Source organism: Tinamus guttatus, unplaced genomic scaffold, assembly GCF_059628265.1.
Source record: "Tinamus guttatus ecotype Peru unplaced genomic scaffold, ASM5962826v1 Tinamus_guttatus_pri_ptg000211l, whole genome shotgun sequence".
NCBI classification, from domain to species: Eukaryota; Metazoa; Chordata; class Aves; order Tinamiformes; family Tinamidae; genus Tinamus; species Tinamus guttatus.
This window is the reverse complement of record NW_028288745.1, coordinates 5,735,891-5,753,178: the sequence shown is the minus strand read 5'-3', so window position 1 is coordinate 5,753,178 and position 17,288 is coordinate 5,735,891. Positions and strand designations below refer to the sequence as shown.

At 50.8% G+C, this 17,288-nt stretch overlaps 1 protein-coding gene across 2 annotated transcripts in view; it reads left to right on the top strand.

The window, feature by feature from the left end:
• Nucleotides 1–16,936, top strand: part of LOC104574603 (pre-B-cell leukemia transcription factor 1) — a 119,075-nt gene extending 102,139 nt beyond the window's left edge. Inside the window, exons 7-9 of one of the 2 annotated variants that reach the window (XM_088524492.1) lie at nt 7,309–7,421; nt 8,903–8,992; nt 16,618–16,936. In XM_088524492.1, the coding sequence (XP_088380618.1) occupies nt 7,309–7,421; nt 8,903–8,992; nt 16,618–16,710 (296 nt within the window). In that variant the 3' untranslated portion in view covers nt 16,711–16,936. The remainder of the gene's footprint in view (nt 1–7,308; nt 7,422–8,902; nt 8,993–16,617) is intronic. The other variant, XM_088524493.1, reaches the window with a different exon arrangement.
• The last annotated feature ends 352 nt before the right edge of the window (nt 16,937–17,288 follow it).

The following is a 17,288-nucleotide window of genomic DNA, read 5'->3' as shown; positions in this document are numbered from 1 at the left end:
AAACACAAAATCTGGGAAATTTCTAGCTAAAAAAAAGATGCTTGAGTGATTGCTTGCTTGTTTTGGGGGAAGGGAAGAAGAGTGTGCAAAAAAAAAAAAAGAGGGGAAAACCCCCCAACAAATTCTTGCATATGTGTTCTGTTTTGCCAGGGGCTGAAGGCATGAGTGACTCTAATCAGTAGAACCCAACACTTGTGGAGTGTCCCAGCTCATGCCATTTTGGGGGTTGTTTTGAGGGTTGCTTTTCCTTCTACTGTAGTTACCTCTGCCTGATTACCTGACAGTGTCTGGATCCCTGCAAGAGTGTGTGTGAATTTTACTTTCGGTTGAAGAATTTCAATTGAATTTCATTGGTGTCCATATGCAAAAAGACTGAAATGCGTGGGTTGCTTTGTCCCCTTCGCCCCTCTCCTCCCCGTGTGACATGGTTTCCATTCTGTGTGCTCAGAGGGCTAAAGGCACAGAGCACTTTGGCCAGGCCTCGTTCCTGCTCTAGACACTGCTCCGTGGTTCGCCCACAGCCAGGCGAGCCGGATCCCAACGCTCCCAGCCTGGTGGGAATGCCTTGTTCTGGTTGTGCTCGGCTCACAGGAGAGATGGGGAAACTGGGACCTCATTAAAAGAAAGAAGAAAAAAAAAGTTAACTTAATGGGTGCCCTGTGCCTAAAATTATCCGTACTACAAGTTTCTGTGTGTCTGTTTTCTTTTTAGGGGTGGGAGGAAGAAGGGGAATGTGTCATACATGTGTCTTTGAGCTTGGTGTCTGTTCACGCTACCCTTTCTCCAGGGCATGAAGCTGTTATCAGGCTATAAAAAGGAAGGACACGACGGAGCAGTGAAGGGAGAGATGGGTGGGAAGAGAAGGCAGATGTTGAACAGACCATTGGTGGTACATCATGCAAACACTGGTAGTTACCATGACAGGCCTATATAGTGAGGGCAGCTTTGCCTGTGACAGTACCAGAAGACTCCCATGCCAGAAAACACCCCTGGATCTAGAGGATCTGGGAGGAAGGTGGAGAAAGCAGAGCCAAGGGTCAAGCAAATGGAAAAGCACCAGTGCGGGTTTCTGGCTGGTTTCCCAAATCAGTCCTCCACGGGAGGGGAAAGACCATCTGTTATCCAGGAGCTCAGGTGGTAAACGGTGGTTGATCTCTATGCTGGAGAGCTCATCCACACCTCCCAGTGATGCACGTGACAGTTTGCACAGAAGCATTTTGCAGTTTTATTGAGTTGGCCAGTGTAGAGAAGCCCCTGCACACAACTGCTTACCTTCAAGGGGCCTTACCTGCTAGGAGACGCTTAGCCCACCTGGAGCAGGAGGTGTTGCAGCTTTTGCTTCAAGGTCAGAAGCGTTGCTGGAAGGCATCCCTGGTGCCTCTGCAAGTGCAGGGTCAGCTGCAATGGGCTCTGGTTTGGGTGAGGTGCTCAGGAGGTTCAGGAGGAGTTTTGCAAGGATAGATGGTTTGCAAAACTTTGATTCTTTTCTTTATCTTTTTTTTTTCCTTTTCTTTCCATTGTTTTAACTGCTAAAGATTTTGATGCATTTATTAAAATGTCATCCTTTGCAAGCAGCTCTCTCAAAATACTTAATCAGATGGAGTGTGTTGATGTTAAACCCCTCCTCCCATGTAGAAAAGCCTGGAGGGGAGACTGCAGAGTTGCGTGTTGTCTAAGACACCCTCCTGCACGTGGTGGTGTCCTGCAGTCCGCGCCAACATGAGGCACATCACAGATTTCGTTCCTTTTCCTCTTTCTTCGATTGGAGTCAAGCCCAATGCCATGGAATAGCAAGGGAAAAGCTTCAAATGACTTATATGTGTCTATGTATAGTGGAATAGGCATTTCCCCAGTGCCTGGCCAGTTAAATAGTGCTCTAGTGCAAGTGTCTTTCTGCGACTTCCCCACAGGCAATAATGTGGCTGTTTTGAAGATAAATTGGCCGGTACCTTGCAGTAAATGACTAAGATAATCCCTGGATAACACTCCACTTTCTAAGAAAGGACAAACAGTCTTGTTATTAAAGTGTGAGACTTGAGCTCCCAGGTCTTCTATCTGGCTCACTTGTCTGTACTCCAGAAACACTGACCCGTGTGGGAAAGAAGCACAATAATGTGAGAGGGGCTCTCTGGCCATGAAGATCCTTGTTCTGCGAGAAACGACGTGTGCTCCAATCTGGACCATCAATTCCTGTCAATCTACTCTTTACGCCGCAGTCACGGGATGGGAGAGCAGGCAGTGGGGACACCCCTCTTCAGGACGGGTTTGGATCAGCTTGTGATGCTGGTGGGATTGGAAGTTCTCGTTTTCTTCTCCTAAGAAGGCAGCTGGAATGGTCTCAAGATTTTATCTCCAATGGTGATAGGCCAGGTTGAGATCTCCTCAGTTGAGCCATGTACATGTAACACCTCCACCAAGCATCCCTGTGCTGTGTTGTACTGGGCAAGAGCATGTGTGAAGTTGTGTGACCTTCCCTGCTTCAGGTCATCCTGGTGAACGGATACAGCTGTGCATGCCAGGTGGGAAATACTCATCCACTAAAGATGTGGAACGTTGTGTTCAGACCGGTGAGGATCCAGTCCTCAGATGTGCTGAATAACCCTGGGGAGGGACTGTGTTTGGAAGGAACATGGAAATGGATGAGGAGGTGAAGAACTAACATGAATGGTGGTACTCCTGTCACAGAGCAAGCACTTTTCCCGAACATTGTCTGAGAACTTTGGTGAGGAAGGAAGCGGAAGAGAGGCTCGATTTGCTGGGAATTTTGAGGGCTTTCTATTTAAATAAAGGCATTTGGGAAGAGAATGGGCAGAAGACAGGTCATGAGAAAGAAGCAACAGCAATGTAATCCCTGGAGGACTGTGATGCTGGAAGAGGATGTGGAACTGTGTGTGATGGGACCTGGGACAGGAGCTAAATTCATTTCTGCTGTGACTACGCAGGCCCATCTGTTCTCTGCATTGGTGCCCATGTTACTGGAGATCAGTGAATGGCTACAGTCAGTCAAAGAGATTGGCCACACATTGACAAGGGCAAAGACTGCATCTGTGTAGCCATCTGGCACGTTCTAAAGTAGGGTCCCCCATCCTCAGTCACCCAGGCCTGAATGTCAAACACCTTTTCATCCCGAATATGCACAGCTGGGCTTTATCAGCCAGATGTTCAGATAAGCTGAGATGTCTGGCTCATTTGGGCTAACAACTCCCCAAACTCACTTTGATTGCTTGGACAATCTCAGCACAAAAAACACATGGTAAATGAAAGTTATTTAACTTGGACGGACCCTTTTGCCAACCAGAGTCCTCAAGGACCACAAGCAGGTGATGATATCCAGTGAAATCTTCTGTGCAGAGCAGCCAAAATTGTCCTGGGCTGTTATTTTTCCTTTTTTTCTACTCATCTTTTTGTTTCATAAAAGCCTTCTTGCAAAGCCGTTGATGGAGACATACATGCTTCTGGAAACATACTTCTTCTGACACTGGCCTGATTGTTGCTGTGCTCTGTGTCCTCTCTTTTCCTGTGTCCTCTCTTCCTCCACTTTTTGTGACACCTGTAGTTCAGAGTGCACCAGAGTGCAGGGTTGGAGAGGACCCTGCAAGAGCTTCAGTGGAGAGATGATCCTGATCATGGTTGAGTAATACATGGCAAGTGGAAAAGGAACGAAAAGTTCCCTGCTGGGCCTGCTCAGAATATTTTTATTTGTTTTTTAAACCTGATGTCAAACTTACTGGCTTTGTCCAGATGAGGAGCTGCATGATCTATCAGGTTCTTCCAACGTCTTTGGCCATGGTGGAGCGCAAGGAAAAGTTACCTCCTGTATGAGAGGTGGGGTTGAATTCTGTGCTCTTGATGTGTGAGTGTCAATGGCGGTGACTTCAGGTCTTGTGTACGTGACGGGAAGTTGACTTCAGTGCGGAAAGTTGACTTCAGCCTGACCATCGGAGGGTGGAATGAAGCAGCACATAAAGATGAAGGTTTCGGGGGTGAACACCATTCCAGAAACTGGCAAATGAGCGCCCTGAAGAACTGCAGATGTTGCAAACATACCAGCAATCAAGCCCGTGAGGAATTTTTAATTGGAGGCAAGCTTCCAGGGAGGTTTGCTCATCATGAGTGTTAGGGATTGAAGGGATCCCTTTGTGGGCATTGTGTAAATGTAGACTTTCACCCAAAACCAAGATCCGAGTGCCATAGCGTGTTTTATTTTATTTTATTTTGTTTACTGGAATTGCTGTTGGCTCGATGGAAATGCAGCACCAAGGAATGATTGTGATAGGCCTTAGCTTTGATAGGAGATGCAGAGGCTGAAGATGAACCACTGTTCCACACTGCTCCAAGCTGCAGTGACTGTTGTTTTCCCTGGTGTCCTTTGTTCCAGCTATGGCATCAGGGGATTTACATGTCAAGAGCAGAGCCCTTTTGTCCAGAGTTTACAAGCTCACAGATGATCATTATATCTCAGTTCTTGAGGATTCTGAGATTAATTTATGACCATTGAAAAGCTCTGGTGTGTTTAAAATGGAGCTTTTTAGAGACACAGATTAGATTTATGATGGAGCTTCTTCCAGTGGATTTGACTTGTATTCCCTGTTTTCTCCCCACCTGAGGATGCTAGCATCTTATTTCTGAGGGCTCTTCTCATTCCTGCCTCCTCTCCCAAGCACCCCAGTGCATCAGCCCCTCTTAGCTGCTTCTCTGAGACTTTGGGCCATCATAATTTTCACACATGGCTAGTACATACAGAGCAGACTGCTGAAACAGCAGAGCAGGCAGCATAAAGGGCTCTCTGCAATTATGGCTGTGATACAAATGCATCCATACGTGCAGGCCATTGGTATGCGCATATTTATCTTTGCATCCACATCAGCAGCAAGACATATTTACCGTTTAGATATGCACATATATTGTAAAAATACTGTGTGCCAATAGCAGTGTATATCTTGCAAGTGACATCTCCAGCGCTCCTCATGATTTCCAAGACACCGGCGCTTTTCAGAACTAGTCTTTGTAGCTGTTTATTTTTGTTTCCTCACTCCCATTCTCAATTTTACAGGCAAGTTTGTTAAGTTTCAATAAAATATCGGTTAAGTTTATGTTGGTTTTATTTTTATTCTAATTTTATTTTGGTAGGGGAAGATAGAAGATGTTGCTCTGCTGGGGATAGGGTAATAACAGTATCTTGCTAGTTGCTCAGGGATGTCAGATTCTCCTACTTGCTCTGCCACTGACTACTAGTGTCATCTCAAAGGTTTTTGCTCACCTTGGAAGAACAGGACAATATGTTCTGCTTCTTGTGAGGGTCACCTGAAAAGTCATTGTTTTTTAACTGCTGTGGGAGTGCAAAACCATCTTACTGGCCTTTGCTTTTATCCCAGTGTTTCAAGTGATGGTTTAGAAAACCTGGTAAGAAGCGTCTTGGTATACATGACAAGTGCCCATCTTCATGGTTGCAGCTGAGCAGTGCCAGGGTGGCATAACCTGAGAGGTTGGGAGGTGACAGGTGCCCTTTGGCAGCTGGCCGAAGGAGGTGGTGGTTACAGCTGCCTCCCGACTAGTCCTGGTTGTTTTATGCCCGTTGGTTGATGGTTCTCTGCGCAGGGCTGGCAGTGAACACAAACAGTGGAGCCATTCCGGGCTCTGCCCCTTCCAGGCATGAGTGGGAGGGCTTTGCTCAGGATAGGTCTTTCTCTTGACTATCCTGAACATTGTATCTAGCAGTGACTTTTTCTGCCTGCCTTTAATTCCAAGACTTGCTAGCATGTGGTAGAAGAGCCCTTTGCAAAGAGAGCAGTAGACAGCTTAGTGAACATGAATCCTCTAGTGCAGACCTCCCCTCTGCTCCCTGACCTTTCTTGTAGGTGGTTTCCATCAGAGAAGCCTTCCTGCTTGATTCCAGGGAAGAGCTGGAGTCTGTGCAGAGGGTTCCTTCCCTCCAGCGCAGGCCAGGAGAGGGGTGCTCAGAGCGTACGCATGAGCCATAGTTGGGCAATTCCACCAGGACTGTGGTTGCCAGTCTTCCAAGCTGGAAACGGCAGTGGAGAAGACAAGAGTGTATTTGGGGTTGGATCTGAAAGTGTAGCTGACCTGGGCCCCTGAAGTCTCTCCTTTCCAAGGCTAACGTCATGTTTATAACCAAACCTTGCACGTTGAGCTGTCTCACACTTAACGCGCTGATCTGCACGATAAGTTCTGAATAATCCCATAAAACCTTTTTATTTATTTTTAACCCCCTTCCCTCCCACCCACCTTCCAGTTACATGATGGGTTTGTTTCTCCTGTTCAGCAGTTGTTAGGCACTCAGATATCTCAGAGCTGGAAGCAGAAAAACTTGTTTCTGCGAAGGCAGGAAGATTTTTTTTTTAATTTATCATTTGATTGTTCTTTTTTTCTTAACCCACCCAGTTGTCTTCACTGATACCATTTTTTTTTTTAGTTTAACATTGGCGACTGGTGCATGCGGTGGGGAATTTGCTTACATAGCTTGTTCTTCTTGGGCAGCTGGCCCAGTAGGAAAAAATGACAGCCTTGCTTTCTCTCATAGCCCATCACGATGAAAGACGCTTGCCAAAGTGATTGGTAATGGAAGGCTACGCAGGTGCCTTCACATTTTTGTGCACCTTCACTCTTGGCATGCTGCAGTTCCCACCAGTGATGGATTTGCTGTGGAGTGACAGTGACATCGCTACTATTGCAGTGTCCTGAAGGCAAAACTCCACACTCCGCTCCCTCAGTGGGAGCTTTGGCCTTGCAATTGGATGGTACTTGGATGTGTTCACCTTGCAGAGGGCAGTGCAGCATAGATACAACCAGACTGATCGACGGATCTGAGGTTTCCAGCAGCCACAGTAGCATGCGTCTGGTTAGCCTTGCTGCAAAGGCTTCTGCTTTTGATAGCAAGGCTTGTTTGAGTAATTCAGTTGTCCTGTGCAATCTGCTGGGTGGACACCTCCAAAAATCAAAATTTTCAAAGCTGCCTGAAGGATTTTGACGCCCAGAAATGAAGAAAAAAGGCTGTCCAAGTCTTCCAGGCTGAGTTTTGTTTCTCTTGGTCCAGAGCATGAAGAATTCTTCCTCCACCTGAGGAGCCGTTCAGACACATTCTTGACGTTGAAATGTAACAACATGTGGCTTTGAATAACCTTAAGAGTGCATCCTTTTTTTTGCTTGCTCTGTTCTTCATACTACTAACCTGACTGTGTGTTTTGTTTTTGTGGTTGCTTTGCATGTTGTTCCTTCCTCTTGGCTGAGAGTCATGGGGTGGATCTTTTTCCTTTCTGTGATTCAGGTGCCTCACTCTTTCCTTTCCAGGTTCTTCCAGTTCTTTTAACATGTCAAACTCTGGAGATTTGTTCATGAGCGTGCAGTCTCTCAATGGGGATTCTTACCAAGGGGCCCAGGTTGGAGCCAACGTGCAGTCACAGGTAGGGACCCATCCGATGTACTGCCAGCGAATGCATTAGTGTTGGAGGAGCCTCTGATTGTATTGGCACTTCTCCCTCCCCTCCGAAAAGAGCAAATCTCAACCAGCACAAACGAACCAACCAACACTTAAAAAAGACAAAGCAAAGCAAAAAAGCAACCGACCAAATGAAAAAAAAGCAAGAGCAACAACCACCAAAGATCAAAACGATCAAAAAAGAAACCAAAACCAAACACCCAAACAAACCAACAAACCATGGTCTTGAGGAAACTTGCCCACACTTTGTGAATGCATTTGGCTCTGGCTTGATAGTCGTATTAGGAGGAGAGGATGTTTAGGAGAACAGGCATGTACTCAAAAGAAAACAGTTGAGGTTTAGGTTCTACTTGCTTTATTCTTGCAAGGGAAAGGGCCAGATGTTTGGACTGGTGTCTCGTTTTACAAGGCTTCCATTCATTCCTTTGATGCCGAACCAGTTGTCTGCTGAAAGTGCTGAAATACGCAGCAGCTAGATTTTTTCTTTTTTTTTTTTTTTTCCTTTTTTTGTAATTAAAAGCCACCCACTCATCATCTCCCCATTTCCCTAAAGCTCAGGCATTCTCACCACCCATTTAGAGACCAGCAAGACAGAGCAAGGCAACTTTGGGCACTATTACTGAAATGTCAGCCCATGCTTTGGGCAAAAATAAAGAATTAAAAAAAAAAGTCACTCTGATCTCCCACTTCCCATCTGATATCCAGATGTGCCGTGAGTCTGCTCTCTGGCATGCAAAACTTTGTATCAGGTTGGGAAATGACAGTCACTCTGACACCTTCATGTTGGGCAAAGAGAGCTTCCTAAAGCCAAGGTTGCTCCCCTCACAAATCTGGACGCAGGAGAGCGTGCCGTCCATGGGCGATGGGATGTCCTCACCTCGCGTACCGCTCACGGGGCCAGGATGGGTAGCGGAGGGAGAGGAAGGGGGCACATGGAGGAGAGATGGTGATACGTTTGTGGTGGTAGGTATATTGTCTCTCCGGGCCCCCTGAAACCAAGCGGGGAGCTGCACTCACCCAACTCAGAGGGTTTCCCTCCATGGCCATGACCTCCTGGCACTCGGGACCAAAGGGTGGCAAGGGGTAGGGTAGCTAAATGGGTCATCAGGTGCAACGGTCAGGTGGCTGCAGCGCCCTGCTCCAGCAAGCCCCACCTGCACGCCTGCCACACTGTGTGCCCTAGACTTGAGACCAACAGCAAAGTGTGACAGGGCCACCGGGGCAGGCTGGCAGGAGGCGAGGGAGGCAGGAACAGCTCTCGCCCTCAGATGTCATTCCAAAACCAATCGCGGTCTTTTTTTTTTTTCCCTTCTTTAAATAAGTACCTTTATTACTATTACTGTTTACTCCCTTGTTTTTATCATGCCAAAGATGAACGGAAGCAGCTTTGCCCGCTAACCTTTCTTCCACTCTAATTTGTGTCTTTGTTGTCGTTGGTTTGTTTAGGTGGATACCCTTCGCCATGTTATCAGCCAGACAGGAGGATACAGTGACGGACTCGCAGCAAGTCAGATGTATAGTCCGCAGGGCATCAGTGTAAGAAAAAAAAAATAGGCTTGGGTTCTTGTTTTATTTTTTTTTCCTTCTCCTTCCATTTTTGTTCTCTCACTACCAATTATTTCAAAGCCATAGGGCTCAGAATGCCACTTAGTAGGACTTGTCTTTGCTTTTACGGTCACCTAGTTTATTGCTTCTGTATCGGTCACGCCAACGGCAGAGTCTTGCCCACAAAAAAAGTGGCGACTGGGCAGGCTTTGTGCAGGCAGCTGGCGTCTAGGCCTGTCAGAGCGGATCAGCGTTCGCGTGGCACCTGCGGCCACACGCGTTCCGCTGAGAGGAGCTGCTAAACAGGTGACACCTAGTGCGGCGGCGGTGGGGAATGTCACCATGAACGCCCAGGCAAGGAGGCCATGGCGGCAGCCCGAGCGGCCGTCTAAAAATAACCCATCCCCAGCCAAGAGCCCGAGTTGGGCCAGGGAAGAGGGGAGGATGTTGGCAGTGCAGTGGCCATGGGGTTGGTCATAGGGACGGTCACAAAGGAAGTGCCAAGGAAAGCGCCACCCAAAGCAAGCTCACCCAACAGGAATGGGAGAGGGTGGGAGGGGGAGGGAAGGCTTCAAAACATCTTCTACTTGTTCCTGGGTGCGCTGGCGGGTTCTGACTAGCATGAAAATTCATAGCGACAAGCTGTGTCGTACAGGGCAAAATCGATCAGACACACACAAGGAGAACCGAGTGTAGATTTGGGACAGCAATCCAACTTCATTTCTCAGATCAATCGTCCGCCATCTCAGCGGCGGTGACAGCAAGCTGGGAGAAGGGGGCAGCCTGCAAAAGGAGGCTGTGCGTGCAGAGCGGGTTCTGCGGTGGCTGGCTGGGGCGGCTCGCGGAGAAGGGGGTGGTTGACCGTGGCTCCCTGCCAGTGTGGTCGCTGCGGTCCCTTTCGAGGAGGGGTACGGACCGAGGTGGGATTCTCTTGGGACAGGCAGGAAGGCAGCATTTGTTGTGCTTTGCCACTTGTGTAGCTCGTGGGAAGGGCTGGAAGAGGAGTCTTGATGGGGAGCTCAGCCCTAGCCCTCAAGTCACCCCCGGCAGCACCATGGGTGTCTTCTCCAAGCAATCCACCTCTGGAAGCGCAGCGAAGGGAGCCCCCGGCTCTGCCAGCCAGCATCTGTGGCTTCTTGTCAGTTTGAAAGGAAGGTGCTGAGAGGAGACATGACGCAAGAGGAGGCACTCAAAGAGCTGCCTCACACCCTGCAGGCCTTCCCTCCCTCCACGGTTGTGTCGGGGAAGGGAGAACACAGCCTCAGCTGCCTAGGCCAGTTCGCCCAGGTGGGATGGCAGCTCCACGTGCAGGAGCGTTGACCTGTCGCGTCTCCCTCAGAGACCCTTCGCCCTTACTGGCCCAGGAGGCCACCTGGGCTTTGCTGAGGGCAGGACCTGGCCTGTAAATCCTTTGGGCTGTTGGTGTGGTGGAGACCGCAGCACCGCGTCGGGGAGGAGAAGGTGGGAGAGGCGGTCGGCAGGGCTGGGTGCTTTCCTGCCCTCTCGCTTGGGTGCGCAGAGATGGAGCTGGGGCTTAGCGGGAAGCTCGACGTCACGAGGCAGAGCCAGGGAGGATTTGTGAAGTAATGTAATTGAACATGTGCAGATAATTATGTCTCATTACATAAGCCCATTGCAAAAACGGTGCTTGAAAATGCCACATGAAAGAGCCTATCGTTCCGCATTAATTTCTCTGTGCGCTGAATTTATTCCCTTTCTGGCTTTTTAATACTTGAAGAGTAAATGAATCGGAGGCTGATCATGATAAGAGATGATACTTTTGTATATATTAAAATACCCCCAAGGAAAGAGGCTGAGCTGATTATGGTTGCAGTTGGCTTGGAAAATAACAGTAGGCTGGGTTAAGCCAAAATTTGGGGGGAGGGTTGCTGCTGGGGATTGTGAAGCAGGGAGGGGAACGATGGGAGAGCGGAAAAGAAAGAGGTAGTACAAGCTTGGAAGCCAAATAAGATGAGAACAACTGTTCTGGTGCTTCTGGCCATCGGCAGTGGTGGTAATGGGAGAGCTCGTGTTGGCGTGGACATCACTGGAGCTGTCAAGCTGACAGAGGCTCTGTGGTCCACCCTGCACTTCCCAGGTGGGGCTCTGGGATGTGTGGGATTTTATGGCTGCTTGGGTTGATTCTGTAAGGCAGCAGAAGCCGAAAGGAGCCAGGAGCAGGGAATGCCCTGCAGGGACGGGCCGTGTGGTGAGTGGACAAGATGCCCACTCGGGTTTTGGGGATGACTCCTCAGTTCCACGGGGTGCAGTTCCCCAGACAGCACTGCTGTGACTCTGGCAGGCACCTAGGGCAAGGCAGAGAGCAGGGAAGTCTATTCAGAGATGAGCAGGATGTTGAGGAAGCAACTTCTGGGTTGTGTGTCTCTTTCTCCCCAAATGTTTTGCTTCCCACATATGCCTGGCAGCATGTCTCTGTGGCTTTTATGGTCACTTCATGTCTCCCCAACTAGATCTCAAAGTGCTTGATGAACCACAGCCACATGGTTTGTCCGTCCCTGAACTGTGGCTGCCTTCTGGGTGGCTCCTCAGCAAAGTCCAAGCAACTGCTTTATCCAGGCATGAGAAAGAAGAACCCTGAAGCCTCGTCAGAGATGCGGGCAGGTTTTTCCTAAATCTTTCAGTGCTGAGAAAGGGTTGCAGGAGAAGGCTGCTAGTGACACAGAAAACTGTGCAAACCCTGCATGACTCGAGGATCCCTGTGAGCCGCTGGGAGGAGATGAACCGAAACCTAGTCAAGAGCCCTGTCACAAAGATCTCTGCGCAGGGCTGAGGTTAAGTCATCCCCAGAGCCCGTCAGGTCTGGGAAGTCAGAAGCAGGTTCCCCAGCTCCACCGTTACAGACCTTGGCAAGGGAGACAACGCATAGGCTTTGCGTTCCTTGATGGAGGATGAATTTTTAAATGCATGTAAGCCATGACAGCCGAGGACAAAAATATACCCAAAGCCTGGTTTCCTGTGTGTCTGTGCTGCGAGTGTGTCTGCCCATCGCAGCGGCTCGACGGCTGACAGACTGCCCCGCGCTGCTCCAGTCGGCTCTGCGGGGCTGGAAGGGCTGCAGTCAGTTCTGCATCGTTACCAGAATAATCAGCTATGTCCCAGCCAGCACATCCCTGTGACCTGCGATGATGTCTGAGGCAGAGAGAAAACAGCTGGCTCCTCATCCCAGCCGGAGACGCGGTGGGAAGCGCTCTGCACAGGGAAAGGGGAGGACTCTGCGGCCTCACGTGTTCACTCAAGGAGCGATGGAGGTGCCCTGCCTGCCTTGGATGGCCCTAGGAGGAAGGAAGGACCCTGTGCCTGATTGTACTGTTCTTGCAAGCTTTGAGGCTGGGGTTTGTTTTTGCACTGAATGATGCCTTTTCAGGTGGGTCTGCATGTATACGTGTCCCTGGGTCCTCGTAGCTGAGATTCGCAAAGGATTTAGAAGTCCTTATCGTGATGACATCCAATAAAAGTGAGACTCTTAGTCCCATAACCTGTTGGATAGCCCCAGCTCAAAGTATTGTCCTTCCTGCACTACTCTGCAAGCCTTAATTTGCTAAATATTTTAAGTTCTTAAATCCCTGTTGAACCCATCTGGGGACAAGTGCTGACCACTGAGTGAGTGAATCTCGGTGAATCTTTGTAGGACAGGGCTCCCCTGATCTGCCAATGCACTTGTGTTATGAAGTGCAATTGCTCCGCTGGCTTTACCTACGAGCACACTTGTAAGTCAGAATAAAGTTGCTACAAATGTATAGGTCAGCCAGCTAATCAACTAAGGAGTCATAATCATCTTAGCAAAACCTCTTTCAGCACACCCTCTCCTTCTCTCCCTTGTTCTTCCCATCTCTAACCTTCTAGCAGAGAAAATTGGACAGGCCAATTTATATATCGTTTAAAAGACTAATGTGGGAGGCTATTTTTAACGTTCATCAGTGTGCAAATTTTTGATTTACAAATGCTGTTCCGTGTTGCTGGGTGTATTTACGCAGCAGTATTTGTCATTAAGATATTGGTAGTGAGTAGCAGGGTGTGCGAGATCGATTTTTGCATCCACTCTTGTCAGCTGAAAGCAGGATCATCACAGTGCACGTCAGTGGCCCTGATACCTGTAGGATGCTTGTGATGAGAACCCTTTCTCCAAGAACTGGTGCCTTGCAAGAAAGCATCTATAGCTCTGCCCATCCACAAGCTGCAATTCACAACTGAAAACTGGTCTACCGGGGGCTTCTGGTCTGTGAGCCACACAAATTTGATGGCTTGTGGAAGATGTCTTTGCCGAAGACTGCCGGAAAAGAGCTGCCACCATGACTCTGGGAAAGTGACTTTGGATATTCCTACATGGTCCCAGGTGCCTGCTGACATATGCTTGCCTGTGTGCCCCATTTTGCCCCCTTTGACTCCTTGACCCAGAGGCAGCAGCCCAGGGGTAGCAGAGGCTCCAAGACTTGCTGCATGTCAGAGCAGCCACCTCTGAGCTCTGCGGTGCCTCAGCCTCCTGAGGCAGGGGACTAGGACTGGCAAGAGAGATGTGCATCCAGCACCCATCACATGTGGCTTCGTTTCCTCAGGCTGGCCAGAGATGACTGGGTTCCCCCTTAATAAGAGCTTGAGTGCTTATTCTAGGAGAGACTAGCAGGCTCTCAAAAAATTGCAGATGTGAAATCTCTTTGAGGCTACTCCTGTTCCATCAGGTTCTCCGTTTCCCTTGTATCTAATGCGTTTGGTGGCTGGCCCAACATCTGCCTGCCCGGTGAATGGTGGGACAGGATTTGGCTACAGAAAGTAGGATGTTTGGACAGTCTCTGTGCAAAGCAGAAAGCTCATCAAAAATGAGGCAGAAACTCAGCTACCGACCCCTGAGCTGACAGGCAGCCAGACTTGCTGGAGGTGACAAAAATGCTGCGAAACCTGCAGCAATAAAAGGAACGGGCACTAAAAGCGGTTACTTTGGCAATCCGTCAGTGTGGCTCCATAGCTTGGACAGCCAGCAAGGCCATCCCCATGGTGTTTGAGAAGGTGTTTTGTCTTTGGCTTCTGTCCCTCTTGAAGCAATCACAGCTACGTGCAAGGGCTCCCCAGAGCCTCTCTGCAAGGAGCAACAGTCACTGCTGATTCCTCGGAAGCCTCCCTTGTCCTGGAGGGAGGTGCTTATCACAGCAGATCCCCAAATGTTCAGTATGGTCAGATATCAACTGATCTCCTTATTCAGGGCAAAGAGGCAGAGCTGACTGACTGGACAGGTTGGCCATATGACCTTATTGAATGTCACAACTTCATTGTGGGTAGTCCCGATGCTACCACCCACAGTATACCCAACAGGCTCCCAAACTTTGTTCAGGCTCCAGGGAACTCTGCTGGCTACAACGGGGTTGGACCCTGGAAACAGAGGGGCGAGCATGGATGGTGGCTACATGTCTTCAAGAGGGTGCAGGACCCAGGCTCCGTGTGGAGAGCTTGTCCAGACCGTGTAGCAATGGATGGCCCACGATGCTCGGGTTATGGTCAGCGCTGGGGCCTCTTTCCCATTGCTCCATCTGCAGCCAAGGAGCCTTGGAGCCTTACTGGGCTGGCAGAGCAGAGCTGTGGAGTAGAGGGAAGTGTCTTTGGGCACTACCAAGCCCCATGGTAGGCTGGATCAGCATCTTCCCCAAATCCTCTTGTCTTCCCACTGAATCCTGCGACAGAGGAGATCATGAGGACACAAGAAACAAGCTCCTTCCATGTAAGAGCGGAAGGTGATTCCCAATCTGGAGTACAGTGTAGCTTTCCCGTATTTTGGAGGGAGGGAGGGCAGAAAGGGGAGAACGGGGAGAGATGCTGAATATCAAGGGACCGCCGTCACGGTCTCCAAGACGTTCTCCCTCTTGCTCCTTTCAGCCGTGGCTGGCAGGCGAAAGCCGCTCTAAAAATAGTCGGGCACAATAGGGACCGAGCCCTGCTCCGAAGGGCCCCCCTCCGCCTCCTCCCCCCCTTTCTGCTCGCTGTAATGACCCTGCAAACACTAAATGGCATCTGAGTGCATTAAGCAGCAAACGCTCCGGTGACATAGCAATTACGGCTCTGAAATAGATTTGGTGCGTCACGGAAGATAAGGGTTTTGAAAGTTTCTGTTGTGATTATAGCTTGTAACTCCAACAAATAACAGGCTTCGTAATAAGAGGCTGCCAGCGCCGCTATTGTGGTGCTCTCTCACTGATGGCACGTAAATTGCTATTAATGTCCTAAGTGTACTTGAATATGCCAGTCTCTGGGCGGCGGAGTTGGCTCTGTGTCTCTCTTTACACGGCCTGTCATTGTCGGGCTGATAATCTGCAGTAATTGCTGCCTCTTGCGACGGTCCAAGATGTGTAAGGGCGGATGTTGGCTCTCGCGGGGATGCGCGGGGCCGTGCGCGTGGGTGCTAGCGTGGAGGGTGGCGGGGGCTGCCGCCAGCTGCCACGTGCAGTGGGGGATCTCCTGGGTGTCCAAGGCCGTTGCTTTCCCACCTGTGCCCAAGGCGGGCACAAGTCCAGCAGACTTTGGTGCACGAGATCCGGTAGCAACTTCAGAGCACGGCTCCTGTCTTTGCATGGCCTAAATACCTCTGCTGCCCTGGGCTGAGGTGGTGGCAGGAGGGGCTGCACGCGGAAGGGTGCCCAAGCTGGTGGTGAGTGTGACACTGCCTTTTGCCCTGTCTACATCTCATGTGCCCGGGTGCAGGCTGGTTTTCCCCACTCCAGCTTGTGTTTTGGGGCAGCTCTGTGGTAGCTGCTCCCAGCTCAGCTGCCTCTTGGTAGCCCTTTGCCGCGGACAGTCAGGGAAGCGATGATCACTGTGATGTCTTGGAGAATTAGGGGCTCGCTCCTCTTCCTCGCCCTGGGGCAGCGCAACTTTTCCTCCCCTAAGCCCCAGGGCGCTTTGGGGAGGCACCATGTCCCCAGCCTGTCCTTGCGAGCGGTGCATGGGCCGCCTGCCGCCGCGCCGCGCTGACGCCAGCAGCTCCGCAGCCGCCGCGTGCTCCCGGCGCGCCGGCACTGTCACGGGCGGCCGGTGATGGATGCCCCGCGTCAGCGGAGCGCTGCGGAGGGAGGCGCCGGCGGAGGCAGCCGGTGCCGGCCGAGCAGCCCAGGCATGTCTAAAGCGGGACGGCGGCTGTTACCGACTCGAGCGCAGGCAGGAGCCGGGAAGGATTCATTAGCCCAGCACTGAATCAATGTCAGAGCGAGCCGAGGAGGCTGGCTACGACATCTGCTCCTCTCTGAAGGGGATGGCAGCTTCGAGAGGAAGCGGCAGCAGCCGGGAGGGAGCAGCCTCTGCCCGCTTGGCTGCCATGGGGCCCCGCTGAGCATCCCAGCTCTTAGGAGGCCCAGGAATTGGGGCCATGCGTGTGGGAAGGCATCGTGCCCCTGGAATGGGCAGCCCGCAGTCCCTCCCTGCTGTTGCTCTGCCAGAGGAACTGTGCCCTGAAACCCACCGAGGGATGGAATCTGGGGGTCCTGTGTGGGGGTAAGGAAACACTGAGGTTGAGCTGGCCCTACGGTCACAGGAAGGGGCTGGAGGGGGGCCGGTGGTGGTGGCGGGGGCATGTGGCAGTGGCTCATCCAGCTGTGTCTCGCGCTCCCTTCCTGCAGGCTAATGGAGGTTGGCAAGACGCTACTACCCCGTCGTCGGTGACCTCCCCCACAGAAGGCCCTGGCAGCGTTCACTCTGATACCTCCAACTGATCTCCCGGCAAATTGCATCCCTGGCTGAGCCCGGCCCCCGGCGGGGGCAGGAGAGGAGGGGGCCTCTCCGAACACCGCAGCAGTCAGACTGGAGGTGAACCCAATCAGCACACACGCGAAGACTCCTTCTCTTCTCTTCTCTTCGTCGGGATGCTTTTTTTCAGCCAATCTGGACACTTCTTTATACTCTCTTCCCTTTCTTTTCTGGGTAGAAGCCACTCTTCCCCTTCCCCACCTCGCTCCACCTCGCCGCCACCACAACACCACCCCTGCCCCATCCCTGCCCCTTCCCACCGAAGGCTGTTTCGACAGGTAGAAGGATTGTAAGGAGGAAGAGCAAAAATTGCTGCCGCAAAAAAAAAAAAAGAAAGAAAAATAAAGAAAAATAAAACAACAACAACAACAAAAAAACACAAACCAAAAGCAGTGCACGGCCTCGTGCTGGGTTTCTCATCGAGGAGCCAAAAACGTACCTCAGTCGAGTCTCACTCCCCTCCTCCGCGGGCAGCCCAGCCGCTTCGCCCCGTGTCTTGCACGCTACCTCGCAGCAGGGAGACGCCACCCAGCCAGAGGGCAGC